Here is a 15,406-nt window from a genome sequence, read left to right on the forward strand (position 1 = left end):
CCTAATTTCTGGCAACTTTCACAAGTCACACAGTAACTGTGGGATTCTTTAAACAACGAAGGCCAATAGAATTCACACTGCAATATCTTAGTAGCAGTTTTCTTAGCACTAAAGTGACCCCCACAAGCATGATCATGACAAAAGGAAATAATACTGGTCTGGTCACTCTCAGGTATACATCTCCTAATAATCTGGTCTGGACAATACTTAAACAAATAAGGATCATCCCAAAAGAAGTGCTTAACCTCAGCTAAAAACCTAGAACGATCTTGTTTACCCCAATTTTGGGGCATTCGACCAGTGACAAGATAATTCACTATATTCGCATACCAATGTTGGGGGTGGGGACGAAAAGTATTGAGATTCTCAAAAGCCTCTAAACAAGCATCATCAAAGACAAACTTAACATCTTTTGCAAGCAAATTGCAAAGAGGTATATAAATCAAGCTAAAATCCTAATTGAATCGACGATAAAAACCTGCATTCCCTAAGAATGACCTAATATCTCTTACGGTTTTTGGGACCTGTAAAGTCTTGATAAGGTCAACTTTGGATTTATCTACCTCTATACCCTTAGAAGATACGATATGCCCTAAAACAATTCCTGATCGAACCATGAAATGACATTTCTCCCAATTAAGCACTAGATTCTTTTCCTTACACCTAGTCAACACTAATGACAAATGATGCAAGCACTCATCGAAAGACGAACCAAACACTGAAAAATCATCCATAAAGACCTCTAAAAACTTTTCTACCATATCGGAAAATATGCTCATCATGCAACGCTGAAAAGTCGCAGGAGCGTTACATAGCCCGAAAGGCATGCGTCTATACGCAAAGGTACCAAAGGGACAGGTAAAAGTAGTTTTTTCTTGGTCTTCTGGGGAAATAACGATCTGATTGTAGCCTGAGTAGCCATCTAGAAAACAGTAATGACTATGTCCAGCTAATCTCTCTAGCATTTGGTCGATAAAGGGAAGGGGAAAGTGGTCCTTCTGAGTGATCTTGTTCAATTTCCTATAATCAATCCAAACACGCCAACCCGTGGTCACTCGGGTCGGGATTAACTCATTGTTATGATTCTGGACTACAGTAATACCAGATTTCTTGGGAACAACCTGAACGGGGCTGACCCACTTACTGTCTGAAATGGGGTAGATAATGCCTGCATCTAACAGCTTAAGAACCTCAGTTCGAACTACTTCTTTCATATTAGGGTTTAGTCTCCGTTGCATCTCCCTAGAAGGTTTGGTATCTTCCTCTAAATAGATCTGATGCATACAAACAGTAGGACTTATACCCTTAATGTCTGCTATGGTCCACCCTAAAGCTTCTTTGTTGTTTTGAAGGACGGTCACTAGCCTACTTTCCTGATCACTATCCAAGTCGGAAGCAACAATCACAGGTAAAGTCTCATACGGTCCTAAAAACACATACTTCAGGGTATCTGGCAATGGTTTTAGGTCCAACTTAGGAGGCTCTTCTAACGAAGGAACTAGGGTAGACTTAGAAACTGGTAGTGGTTCGAACTTAGGTTTCCATCCGTTACTAGTGTCTAACAAAGGGGTTGAATCTAACAAAACATTCACCTCATTAATCACATTATCATCATCGAAATCAATCCCAAAGTGAGCTAGGCATTTATCTAACGGATCTTCTAACAAAGTGTTTGGTAATGACTCCTCGATTAATGTTCCTATCATGTTTACCTCTTCTATGCTCGAGTCATCTAGCTCAGAGGGTAGCTTACCAATATGAAAGACGTTCAGCTCAATAATCATATTACCAAAAGACAAATTCATAATGTCAGTTCTAAAATTAATGATCGCATTGGATGTTGCTAAAAATGGGCGACCTAAAATTACTGGTATCTAGTTCTCTGGGTCAGGGACAGGTTGGGTATCTAGGATAAAAAAATCCACTGGATACAAGACGGACGAGAGGTACTAGTTGGGTTTAACAAAGCTTTCAAAGTTGGCACTTATGGTACTACCAAAGGACTAGGAGTACTTTCTTCATTAATTGTCAAGTTTTCAAAGATGAAATTTCCAAAGACAGGGCTCTCAAAAGAAGAGTCTTCGAGCTCCCCGCCTTCGAAAGAAGAACTACTAGGTTTGTCACTAATCAAACGACCTAGAGTGTTTCTTTTCCAAGCCCGCTCTCTAATGACCTCGGGCATACACTAGAAAAAAAATACAAAGAAAAATCCTAAAAGGAAGGGAATATCTAAGCAAACACAAACAAGGCTGACTCCACCACAGCAAACCTACTGATTTCTAGCAAAAAAAAAGCATAATGGATCCACTTAGATTGTTTCTAGACCAGCTTTTAATCCTTCGAAAGAGAATTCGTTACAATTTAAGCAAACCCCTCTGGAATCAATCCGATTCAAAGTAAGTTGAATAGAGGCGAGGGAAGCTCAGTGGAGCTTTGATACCCAAGGCCTCACCGGTATTACAAGGCGGCGCAGTCACGAATTCAACTCAGAGAAACCATCATGAACTTCGAAGTATGCTTAAAAGGGTAACCAATATTTTTCGAACGACTTTCCTACTAAGCTCGTTACCCTATAGGTCTCGTTATATTCCAAATTTTAAAGCTTAGGTTCGGGATAAGTATCATTTTCCTAAGGCGGGCAAGAAGAGGACGGTGATGAAATCAGAACCCTAATATTGTATGGCCAGTCCTTGCCCTTTACAAGGAAATTAAAGCAGCCGTATTCAGTTCCTCGACATATATCCAAACGAAGGAATACAGTAACTCGCTAGCAGGGGATTCGCGAGTTTTTCTACAAGATTACCTCCCGTTCCAGACGGGGGATGAACCGTTGAAGTCGACTCGGGACACAACTCCTATGTCATGTGCGAACCCGAGGGGGAGAGGCGATATCGTAATCGCCGTCCTTCTCTGCAATTAGTTTAATATTTAAACTACCCTTCCGTAGGGTTTACAAATAATGTCCCAAAGTTTACAGTCCAAAGTCCAAAAAATAAAGTATAAGGGAAAAGGAAAGTCTAAAAAAAATAAATAAAAACAATTAAAAATGTCTCTCTTTTTTTCCTCTCTTTATTTTATAAAATAAAAAAAAAATCTTCTTCTTTCGCTGCTTTCGCTTTGCCTTTTACTCCAAGTCTTTAAGTATTCACCAAAAGCTTTGACAAAATTTTCTTTCGCTCCAAATTCCAAATTTTGTAAGGAAAAGACAAAACCCAAAAACGTGAAGAAGAACAAAAAAAATAAAAACAAATAAAAACCTAAAAAAAAAATTCTAAAAAATGATGTGACTCAATAATGTTGTGGTAAAAAGGTTCGTTGAGACTTGTGAAATCAAAAGAATTTAGACTTAAAAATTAAAGAAAACTTAACCCAAAATTTGATTTCAAGATATGAGAAAATAACCAAGACACTGATTCCACTATTACACATGAATGAATGATAATAAATAACCCAAAACTCTAATTATCTTTTAAGTCCCTTATTTTCTTAACTCACAAATAATCAGGCAAATTCTCAAAAATTAATTGTATCCCCTAAGCATAGATTATCTAATCAAAGCATAACCTATCTAATTGAATCTCAACTAATGAAGAAAATTATGCAAACAATTAAAAACTCTGCAAAAGCAGTGATTGAGTGAATTATAATTAAATATTAGAGAAAATATAATAGTTACCAAATTATTCATGCGTAAATAGCTTCCTCATTGCCTTGGTTGTGAGAGAAATAGCACATCATCATGTTTGAAACACGCTCGAAATTCATTATTATCGCTCAAAAATGGTATACAAATGATGAAAAGGGAGAAATATAATGAAAACCGGGTTTGTAACAGTTATATGTGTTACAAACCAGAACGACCTACAGTATGTGTCACTGATACTGTAGCAAATAAGTCTGCCTCTGATGTACGACCCTCGGCTGTGAGTCGTTATCACTATATAGAAACGTCTTTATTTGCTGGTCTGTTCTTCGTGTTCTTCAGCTTTGCAGCAGCAGAAATGGTGACTCTCTGCAACTTTCACTTTCTCGCTTCTGAGATGTTCTAAATCCTCCCAATTCTCTCTCTTTCCCTTTATGAAACACCAGCACCCTTTATATAGCCAGTAGCACCAAGAACTCTCGCTATAACTTAAGATAATTCTCTCTTAACTCGGCCTTGATGAAAAATATATTGGGAATATTTTTTTCCATGATTTAGCTTTTCACGTTGTTTCCCCATGCCAAATTACTCTCAACGCATCCAGTCATTGTCCAGAAGTGTTCCAACATGCAGCAGCCACGCGAAAATCTCTTGGTCACTCAATCAGGACTCGGAATGGAAAACCAACCCGTGATGCTCTGATTTCATATCTTGGGTTATCTAGCCAAATTTGATCGAAAAAACACCCATACCAGCTTTGTTATGACAAATCACATCTACCCATGAAGTTTCAGGGATTGAATCTCACTAAATCACGTCCAAACATCCGATTGAAAATCTGCCAGTTCTCTTCACCATTTTCCCGCCAAAATTTTTTTTGAATTTGTTAAAGAATGTCACCCCTTATCCAGTGGTCGCCCCTTATCCGTTGCTGGAGTCCGAATACCGTATGTCCTCCGGGGTGCCTTTAACAACTTTTTGAGCCGAATTTTCCATCAATATTTATTTCCAAAAAGTACCTACAAACACACAAAACACCATAATAAGGACGAAAACAAGTACTAACAATACGAAGTATTGAGGACAAATTAGACACATAAATGCGTCTATCACTGGGCTGAAGATTTTCAAGAAATGCAAGCGAAGATGTTGAAGGTTCTTCAACTAATTGTTACAATACAGAAACAAATTATACTCAAAACCATGTCAACAAATGAAAAATAGGGGAAAAATTAAACTGTAACCCCTAATTTACATGATATAGTTTGTATCCTAAATTCAAAAATTGGAAAAATACATAACACATGGTACAAAATCATATCAAAAATTAAATCCTAACTTCAAAACCCAACTTTAATTGATAGAAGAAGAAAACGAAAAAACGAGAATTAAAAAAAAATCATATCGAAAAATCTAAAGAGAAAATTGGATTTGATAACAAAAAAAAAAAACTAGAACTGAAACCAATTCAGATGCAAAATTAAATCCTAACTTCAAAACCCAACTTTAATTGATAGAAGAAGAAAACGAAAACACGAGAATTGAAAACCAACCATATCGAAAAATCTACAGAGAAAATTGGATTTGATAAGAAAACGAAAACCTAGAACTGAAACCAAATCAGATCGAAAATTCTACAAAGGATGAAGTAGGTTTGAAACTAAATCAGATCGAAAAATCTGAAGAGGGAGAAGACAAAAAGAGAAAAGAAACGAAAAAAGAGTGAGAGGTGGCTTTGTTTCTCTCTCTGCTTCAGTAGATAAGGTTAGTACAAATAAGTAAATCGTAAGATGAAACATCTCCAATTGTCCATAATTAAAAACATTAAATCTTGACCGTACAATAATCACAGAAAGGATATTATCGGGTTGTGGTTGTACAAGTCAAAAAAAGTCCTAACAAACAACATTTGACTTTAGTCAGCGATTCGTTGTATTGTGTCGTTGTAAAATTCAACTAAAGTCCTTATACAACAATGGTTTGACTTTAGTCAGCGACACTTTCAAATTGACTAAACGAAACATGACCTATTTTGTGTTGTTTCATTATGTCTCAAATAGCCTTTTTTCCACTAGTGTAAATAGTTGTTCAGTTGCACCGAAAACACAGTCGAAACCAAATCGGTTTGATTCACTTGAATCAATCATGAACATTATAGCCACGGTTTGTAAAGATTGCATTCCTTATGATTTAAATGTTTAAGTCCATGAACTTCCCGATTTGACAACATAACCGGCTTATGTATGCGTACGGGTATGCCTACTTAAGCAACTGGGTTTTGATTTTGTTAAGTTTCCAAACTCAGCAGAATTTTTCGGTTCGAAAACTTCTGCCAGTATGCGTACGGGTACGCATACTTAAGGTAACTAGTTTAGGAGTTTGTAATTCCCAAACTCAGTAGATATTTTTCGGTTCGAAAACTTCCGCCTGTATGCGTATGGGTACACATACTTATCTTGTCTCCTTCACCAATTTGAAATACACACATATGCATACACTTGGTTCCCGATTTGTGGATTTATACACTAATGTGCTAATACACTATATATGCTTATATCCAGACATGGTTACATTCTCAATTCTTTATTTCAATCATTGAAATTCTTCTGTAATGACAATAGCCGCTTTCACACACTATTAGCATCATAGAAATTTTCAAGATATTGAAATAGTCATTATCGAAACATTCCAAGCCTACATCAAATGATTGTATCAAACAAACCATGTACGATGTTACTCGGCAATTTTCTCATGATATAAGATGAACTTGGTCGAAGCGAAAGCTTACCAATACATATTTCGAGAAATATGTAAGCGAGATATACTCCGCTCGAAATCTGAAATGTGTATAGAGAAAACTATATCGTAACACGACTTATGTCTCACCATAGGAGATCGTAGAAATAGACTTTCCAAGTGATAGATGAGTTCAAGTCTCCACATGCCTTTTGTCTAAGAAGTTCCACAAGATCCCCTTAGTAGTTTTTCGTCTTCAAGAGATGAACGCCGAGAGATCTAAGCTCCACTACATTATCTATATCATATTCCGAGATATTTATAAATAGGCTAGAAATCAATACTTGTAGTTTTGATCACTAACATTGACAAACATGCTTGACATAGCAACACATGCGAGTTCGACCGAGCAATGCTTTAACAATCTCCCCTTTTGTCAATTTTGTTCATCGAATAAATACGCCTATAAATAGAAGCTGGACACAATTTTGAAACTGACGAAAACGGAATAGTGAAAAAGACTGTCAGTTTCAAAATTGTGTCCAACTTCTGTTTATAGTCATATTATCCCGATAAACTCCCTAATATACCCTTAAATTTTTATATTAACAAATTAATATTCAGCATGACCCAATTTAAACATTAAGGAAATTTGTATAATTAAAGAAACAAATATATTATTCATTCCTGTTAAACGAAAATATATTTGGCTCCAAAAATTGAATTTCTTAAATAGTTTATACTCCATAAGTATATAGTAATCTTTTATTAAATTTCCCTAAAAATTTTAGATAACTCTTATTATTAACATGTTTATTAAAATAAATTAGGTAAGTAACTAAGGGTGGTCAAGTAAAGTACTATGGTCTCCTTAATATTTTGACAAAGTCAAATCGGACTGTCTTTTTGAAATAGAGGGAGTATTATTATAAAGAATAATCCTAACTTGGAGGTTGAATAACAATTGTAGATTGTAAATATAATATCTACTAATTTTGTAAGGTTATTATATTTTTAACTCATTATAATAATAATACAACCAGTACAAGTGTCAATTGCACTTCAACACTTCTTTTTGCAATACAACAACGTGATTCTGGATCTTTTGAGTGCAACATGAACTATTAGGGATGAAATCCAACTTTATTTGAATTTTAAAGAAAAAAAACCAATATTGAATCATATTTGGAAAAAGTTTAACATGCATCAAATTTATTTTTTATTGTTATAGTAGCATTATTATTTTATATATTATTTGGAACCTATTAATGCAAGAAGAGGAAAAATGTAGGGATTAAATATCGCACAAGACAAATCCATAGCTTCGCTCCATCTAAAACAACCATGAGCATGAAGAAGAAGGAAATTAGGCGAAGAATAATTACGCGATAACAAGAAAGAAGCACGAAGAGCAATCACACGATAGGTATAACGCGACATTCATCAAGAGGGACACAAAGCAACAATGCGACAGATAGGGACAACTCTTAAAAGCCTGACGAATAAGACAAAATGAAACAAGATCAACTAACATAGATTTTGGACATGAACTTTGATTGTCTTCTACTGATATATTTTCCTATATAAGAATTCAAATGATAAAGAGAGAGAGAGGCAGGTTGAGAAAGAATCCAGTCAAGTAAGAGAGTTAAGAAACACTTCTACAGAAAAGAAAGAAGCCATTAGAACTTAGCCTTAACTTTACTTCCTCCATTGTTATATGCCAAAAATCTTTGTGATCATTATAAGAACCTCATACATTCAATACAAAGTACTTGAGAAGGTCATACTAGTGTCAAGGTGGTGTATAATATCATTAATATTTTAGTTGATTTCTATGACTTAGGCTATGTGTTATTATCATCTTAACGGGTGTAGTTGTGGGATTTTCCACAACTACAGTCAGATTTCTAGACTTTGGTAAACAAACATATGCCTAGATGGTTATGCATCCGCTTCGAAAGATACTAATAAGTTAGTAGTGGTTGAACTATTACTCAATAAGAATCTAGCTCAAAATACAGTATTACAATCTGGGTTTTAGTTTTCTTCCCAAGTTTGTAAGATAAGTGACTAAATGAAGTAAGCATTAATTTTTCCCTTAGTTATTTTAATTTATAGTTTTATGTCCAACTAATGTCATATGCGGTCGACATTGGAATTTTCCTTTTAAATTTTTTTTTTCTAAATAGTTTTATTGAAATTTTAATGTGCCCTATATTGAAATACAAGACATCGAAGTGATCGTGCAGTAAGCCGAGGTGACCGAGAAGACGAAGATGAAGAGAAGATTAAGTGACCGTGGTTGCAGTTAAATGCAGATCATGCTATCTCTAAGTTGACTAGGGATGAACAAAGACAGTCTTGGAAGTCAATGTAAATTTCCTTCTGGTTTGCCAAATGACACAAAATTCACATTTGGGCTTTGTTTTCCATTTCGGTCAAGCCCACTTACATCTTAACCTATATCTTTTGAAGCCTAATAAAATTTCTTAATCATTCCAGATCATTGAATCTATATATCTCTCTGGAACTATCATGAGTCGATTTAGAGTGGTTTGGTTGTTCGATTTGGCATTAAGGACCATTTTTCCAATTTTTGCGTAACATCACACATGATTTTCTATCCACTTCATTGGTTACAAGCAGTGTCAAGTCAGTATCAAAGTGGCGTATTAAAAGCTTTGCAAAAATGAAGAAGCATTGGTTTTATGATTCAGTGGCACTGTGCTTTCTCAAGCTAATTATTCTAGTGGAGTCTAAGTTATTTGGGTATTATCAAAGTGTGAATACCGTGTTCCGCTAGCTATCGTTGTTTTCTCTTGCAAGCGTTTTGGTGTCTTGCTTCAATTTGTTCAAAATGTACATTATTTAATATCGGCCATGTGGCCGTGTCGAGGTCAACTTAGAAAAAATATGCTTTCACTCTAAAAGGACAGATTAACATCTAACCATACGAGGTTTGGCTCTTTCTTGAACCATACTATTTTTCAAAGAGTTACGAAGAAGATATTGTGAGAAACATTTTGTTAGAGAGGACTAGTTTCATGAGAAATCTTCATAAAGTTTGGCTTTAGTATTTCTCGAGTTGTGTCGCTGGTGCGGATTCTGGTACTCTTTTCTTGGAATACCTTTCCTATATTCCCGGCCCGGCAGCCAAAAAACAGGTATATATCTTGTGTTTTGCTTGGAGTAATCTGAATGTTAGCTCCCAAACAGTCTCGTAAAGAACTACTGTGAGAAATTCTAAGCATGCGGGTGTTTATAGAGGAATACATAATTGATGATTCGATGTTTAGGATTTTCACCATACATTAGCCTTGGTTTGCTTCTCAGTTTTATGGGAATTTTCACCATAAACATATGAATTTTATTTAGCGGTGTGATGGCGCCAATGTCAAAAGCTTGTCAACATTTTTTTTTTTGATCGGTGAAGAATTTGTTAAGCTTGTCAACTTGAATTGGTTTGATAGATGCTTGCTGATCAGGGAGAAACATATGGATGATTTCTAAGCATTTTTATCAGTGACAACATTTTTTTCTTCCAGGTTTAAGTAAATGGACAAGAATGGTAAAGATGATCACCTCAAGGCGCCTCTTCTGCAACAGTCAGACAGTAGTGTTTCAGTTACTATGTTTTCGTCATCTCCAAACAAAACGATGAAAACAAGGACGGCTATGTTTAGAGTTGGAAATGTCAAGTGTTCTTCATGTGTCACATCTATAGAGTCGGCATTAGGGAAGGTTACAGGAATTGAGAGCGTCACTGTATCTGCGCTTCAAGGCCGAGCAGTTGTTAAATACGTGCCAGAGTTAATCAATGTAAGTCCATATTAAATTGTTCTGTTCATGCTGCAGAAAGGTATCTGATGATTAAGATTGCCTTTAGGCAGCAATAAGGGAACACATTTTCATGGTGTTGAGTCTGTTGATCCAGGTTAAAGCAATTAATGAAGCCACTGAATACCTAGGCTTCCAAGTTATTGAGTTCCCAGAAGATATGGTCGTATGTCACCTTAGAATAAAGGGTATGTTATGTACTAGCTGCTCAGGTTCCATTGAACATGCACTTTTAATGGTTGATGGAGTAAAGACAGCGGTTGTGAGCTTATCCCTTGAAGAAGCAAAAATTCACTTTGATCCTACTCTGACCAATTCGGATGAACTAATCCAAGCAATTGCAGCATGCTGGCTTTGAAGCAGAACTCGTGAGCAGTGTGAATGATGGTAACACACTGCATTTACAACTTAAAGGAATCATTTGTGGTGAAGATTTGACTATTATTAGGTCCTCCCTTGAATCGGTACAAGGAGTGAACCATGTTGAGATGGACATAATGGCAACTTCAAGATGAAACTTAGCTTATATAAAGACAACTCTCTTTATTGATGTTTAGAAAATCTCTCAAAACTAAACACAAGCTCTAATCTTGCTCATATATGATCAACCACAACTTTGGTGAGCATATATATATAAAACTATGAATTCCTTTTCTTAGTCCTATTACCTTATTACATGTCTTTCCTTCTCTTAGAACTAGATGACTTCTAATTCCCTTAGGATTACATCAATTTCCTAATCTTGTCCTAACCAGCTTGTTAGTGACTTATATGTTGAAGTTTAACCAACATTCTCCCGTTAAGCTTCAACCTTGCCCGTAACATATCTTGTACTCCAATCAGTTGTCTCATTTCTTCAAACTTGATCCGAGATAATGCCTTTGTCAATATATCTGCTTTCTGCTCAGTTCCTGGTATGTGTTCAACGTTGATGATCTCCTTCTCGATACATTATCTTATGAAATGATACCTTTTGTGAATGTGTTTCGTCTTCCCATGAAACAATGGATTTTTAGTGAGTGCAATTGCAGACTTATTATCAATCTTGATGAGAACTTTTTCAGGTTCTCCTCCTTTGATTTCACCCAACAGTTCTTGAAGCCATATTGATTGTTTAGCTGCTTCTGTTGCGGCCATGAACTCAGCTTCGCATGATGACAGAGCTACTGTGTCTTGCTTCTGTGAGCACCATGTAATAGGTGCTTCACCTAGATAAAATATATGACCAGTTGTACCTTTTCCATCATCTTGGTCAATATTATGACTGCTGTCACTATACCCAACAATTCCTTTTGATCCTCCTCGACCATACTTCAACCCACAGCTGATTGTTCCTCTTAGATATCTCAATATCTGCTTTATTACATCACCATGAGACTTGCGTGGACTCTGCATATAACGGCTTTCTACTCCCACAAAGAAAGTCAAATCTGGTCTTGTGTGTAATAAGTATCTTAGGCATCCAACATTTCTTCTATAACTCGTTGAATCAATCTCTGCTTCTTATTGTTCCTTTGAAACTTTAAGTCCAAACTCCATTGATATCTTAGTTGGATTACAAGTTTCAAGTCCTGCTTCTTTCAAAATTCTCCTTGCATAAGCTTCTTGTTTGATCTGAATTCCATCTACTCCTTGATGAACTTTTATGCCGAGGTAATAGGTAAGTTTTCTGAGATCTGACATCTCAAACTTGGATGACATGTCTTTCTTGAACTCACTGATCACCTTGAGGGAGTTGCCAGTCACAAACAGATCGTTTACGTAGACTGCAATTACAAGAAGCGTTCCCTTTTCTTCTCTTCTGTACACGGAGGTTTCCTTAGAACACTTAGAAAATCCAATTCCCTTTAAGATTTGATCTAACTTTGTGTTCCAAGCTCGGAGAGCTTGTCTTAGACCATATAAATCTTTTGATAACTTGTAAACTTTATGCTCTTGTCCCTTTACTTCGAAACCTTCTGGTTGTTCTACATACACGTCTTCTTGCAATTCCCCATGTAAGAACGCCGTCTTAACGTCTAAGTGGTGAATTTCCCATGAGTTTGATGCTGCCTCTGTAACCAATAAGCGTATTATTTCAATTCTAGCGACTGGTGCGAAGACTTCATCGAAATCTATGTATGATTCTTGTACGTATCCTTTAGCTACAAGCCTCGCTTTGTATTTGTTGATAGTACCATCAGCATTCCATTTTATCTTGAAGATCCACTTGATACCAATCACTTTTACCCCACTCGGCTTATCAACTAAAAACCAGGTCTTGTTTTTGTTGATTGAAACAATTTCTTCTCCACATGCTTGTGTCCATTTAGACGAAACATTTGCTTCCTTAAAGCTCCTTGGTTCATCATTAACAGAAAGTAGCATTATCTCACATTCTTCCACGGATTGAAGAACATAATCCTCCAAATAATGTGGCTTATGTATCTGTCTTGTTGATTTTCGCAGTGGAATAGGTTGAGCTACTTGAGCTCCATCGTTTTCTTCTTCTTCTTCTTCTTCTTCGTTATTCTCTGCGTTTTCGATGTTCTCTTTTTCTTCTTGATTATCATCGTCGTTTTCATCAGTGTTGGTGATTATGGGTCCTATGACTGCATCAATTACTTCACCCCACCTCATGTGAAGCATTCCTGGATCCCTTCTTGGTCCATCGTTAGTTTCTTTCCAGTTCCAATTTTCTTTCTCGTCGAATACAACATCTCGACTCACTACCACTCTCCTCATTGTTGGATTGTATAACCTGTAAGCTTTGGATCTGTCAAATGCTTCACTCTTTTATTTCATAAGAATAGAGCACATATATTTGAGAAGTCATCTATAATAACAAATATGTATTTGTTATTTGCAAGGGTTTGTGGTGTAATAGGACCACATAAATCAGCATGAAGAAGCTCTAATGGCTTTGAGGCTCTGAATGTTGTTGCTTTTGGAAAACCTTGACGCGTTTGTTTCCCAACTAAACATGATTCACAGATCCTTGATTCATCGTTTATCTGTGGTAGCCCTCGAACCATCTTGTTCTGAGACATAGTTTTAAGGTTCTGAAACTTATGTGTCCGAACCTTGTGTGCCACTTCCATGTCTGATCTTCCAGTCTCATATTCAGACACAATGGCCTTCCAATCATGAGACTTATCTTGTAGAGTCTATTTTGTGATCGCGAGACTCTAACCAAAAGTCTTCCACGTGGATCATGAACTGTTAGATAATCTTGTCGCATTCTAACATCACATGCAACTTCTGTAGCTTGTCCTAAACTTAGAATGTTGCTTTGTAAGTTTGGGATGAAGTAGATGTTTGTGACAAGCTTCTGTTCTCCGGTCTTTCTCTGAAATAGAATCGATCATTTCCCTTCAATTTCTACAGAAGATCCATCCCCAAACTTCACTTGTCCTTTGATTTTCTCATTGAGTTCAGAAAAGTAGTGTCTCTTACCAGTCATGTGATTGCTGGCTCCATTATCTAAATACCAGATTCCTTCTTCACCATCCTTTGATTCGTAATTTTTTGGTATTAGTTTCCCTTCGTTTAAGAATACAACTTCATGCATGAAAAGAGTTGTATCTTCTTCCCTTGTTTCATTCTTGTTTGCTTCTTCCATCTTTTGTATTCTTTCAGGGCATACAGAGGAGAAGTGTCCTGGTTTATCACATCTGTAACAAATAATGCTTGATCTATCCTTCTTTTCTTTCCCTTGGTTTTGATCATTCTGACTTGTTGTTCTATCTTGTGAGTTAAACCTTCCTCCCCTTCCTCGGCCTCTGTTTGCTCTACCACCTCTTCCACGACCTCTTCCTCTTGTCGCAGAGTTTTGTTGGTAATAGTTTGTGTACAAGAGTTTTCCTTGAGTTTCTCCATTGTTTTCTTCATCAAGGATTCTCTCTTCATATGCTTTCAATCTTCCAATTATATCTTCATATCTAGTCTTCTTTAAATCCAAGACTTGTTCGAGAGAAGCTATGATATGAATATACTTGGATCTTGGTAAACTATTGAGAAACTTCTTTACCAGTTTATCTTCATCAATGGATTGTCCAAGTGACGCAGCTTTTGAGGCTATCTCTGATAGCTTTCCTGCAAAGCTATCAATAGTACAGTGTCTTTCATCTTCACTCTTTCAAATTCAGACATTAAGGTTTGCAGACGGGCTTCTTTAACTCGATCAGCTCCGAGATTACGTGCCTTTATTGCATCCCAAATTTTCTTTGAAGTTTCCTGTTCACCAACTTGTAGAACAAGACATTCTTGTATTGCTTGAAAGAGTAATCCAATGGCAACATTGTTTTTGTCTGGGTCCAATGTACCAGGATCAATTGTTTCCCAAACTTTGTAGATTTTCATCAGTACCTTCATTCTCATGGCCCATACTGTGTAGTTTGTGGCGTTGAGGATTGGAACTTGTATTGATGGTGGCGTGAAATATTTTGCACGTATGATGGTGCTCTCGTCTCCCATGGCTCGGTGTAGACAAGCTCTGATACCAATTAATGGCAACTGCAAGATGAAACTTAGCTTATATAAAGACAACTCTCTTTATTGATGTTTAGAAAATCTCTTTAAACTAAACACAAGCTCTAATCTTGCTCATATATGATCAACCACAACTTTGGTGAGCATATATATATAGAACTATGAATTCCTTTTCTTAGTCCTATTACCTTAATGCATGTCTTTCCTTCTCTTAGAAGTAAATGACTTCTAATTCCCTTAGGATTACATCAATTTCCTAATCTTGTCCTAACCAGCTTGTTAGTGACTTCTATGTTGAAGTTTAACCAACAGGACATGGAATCTAATAAGGTAATTATCATGTATGACTCGGAATTCACTGGCCCAAGGTATCTCCTAAACTGCATCCAAGAAGCTGGAATATACCCCAACTCTTATCGTGCTAGCTTGTATGTTACTCCGAGTGGAAGAAAAGAAGAGATCCAAAATGAGATTCTGGGCTACAAAAACCTTTTTCTTTGGAGCTTTCTATTTTCAGCTCCGGTGGTTAGCTTCTCCGTGGTACTTCCTGTGCTTCATCCTTATGGAAATTTGTTGTTATATAAGGTTCACAACATGCTCACTGACGGAGCCGAGCCTGGGGTAGGGCGAGAGGTGCGGTCGCCCTAGGCCCAACTTTGTCAAGGCTTTTTACCTTACCGTTTGAGGCCCTTTTTTTTAATTGCACTCTTTCCATTC

General features: G+C 36.5%; 1 protein-coding gene across 2 annotated transcripts; it reads left to right on the top strand.

Moving 5' to 3' along the window:
- Positions 1–9,299: 9,299 nt before the first annotated feature.
- On the top strand, positions 9,300–10,838 carry LOC113278431 (copper-transporting ATPase HMA4-like). 2 transcript variants are annotated; one of them, XM_026527264.1, is made up of 3 exons: positions 9,300–9,546; positions 9,928–10,201; positions 10,317–10,838. In XM_026527264.1, exons 2-3 carry the CDS (start codon positions 9,938–9,940, stop codon positions 10,575–10,577), a joined length of 525 nt encoding a protein of 174 aa, XP_026383049.1. In that variant the 5' UTR covers positions 9,300–9,546; positions 9,928–9,937; the 3' UTR covers positions 10,578–10,838. The 2 variants fall into 2 exon arrangements, with proteins under 2 accessions (XP_026383049.1, XP_026383050.1); XM_026527265.1 differs by lacking the exon at positions 9,300–9,546 and adding an exon at positions 9,847–9,896 and having other exon boundaries at positions 10,016–10,201.
- The last annotated feature ends 4,568 nt before the right edge of the window (positions 10,839–15,406 follow it).

This window comes from Papaver somniferum, chromosome 5, assembly GCF_003573695.1.
Source record: "Papaver somniferum cultivar HN1 chromosome 5, ASM357369v1, whole genome shotgun sequence".
In the NCBI taxonomy this organism is placed as follows: domain Eukaryota; kingdom Viridiplantae; phylum Streptophyta; class Magnoliopsida; order Ranunculales; family Papaveraceae; genus Papaver; species Papaver somniferum.

Excerpts from the sequence above, each read along its gene's own strand:
- LOC113278431 (XM_026527264.1), top strand. The coding sequence starts at position 9,938 with ATGGACAAGAATGGTAAAGATGATCACCTCAAGGCGCCTCTTCTGCAA. Across the intron at positions 10,202-10,316 it reads ACGTGCCAGAGTTAATCAAT|GTTAAAGCAATTAATGAAGC; the intron begins GTAAGTCCATAT and ends CTGTTGATCCAG.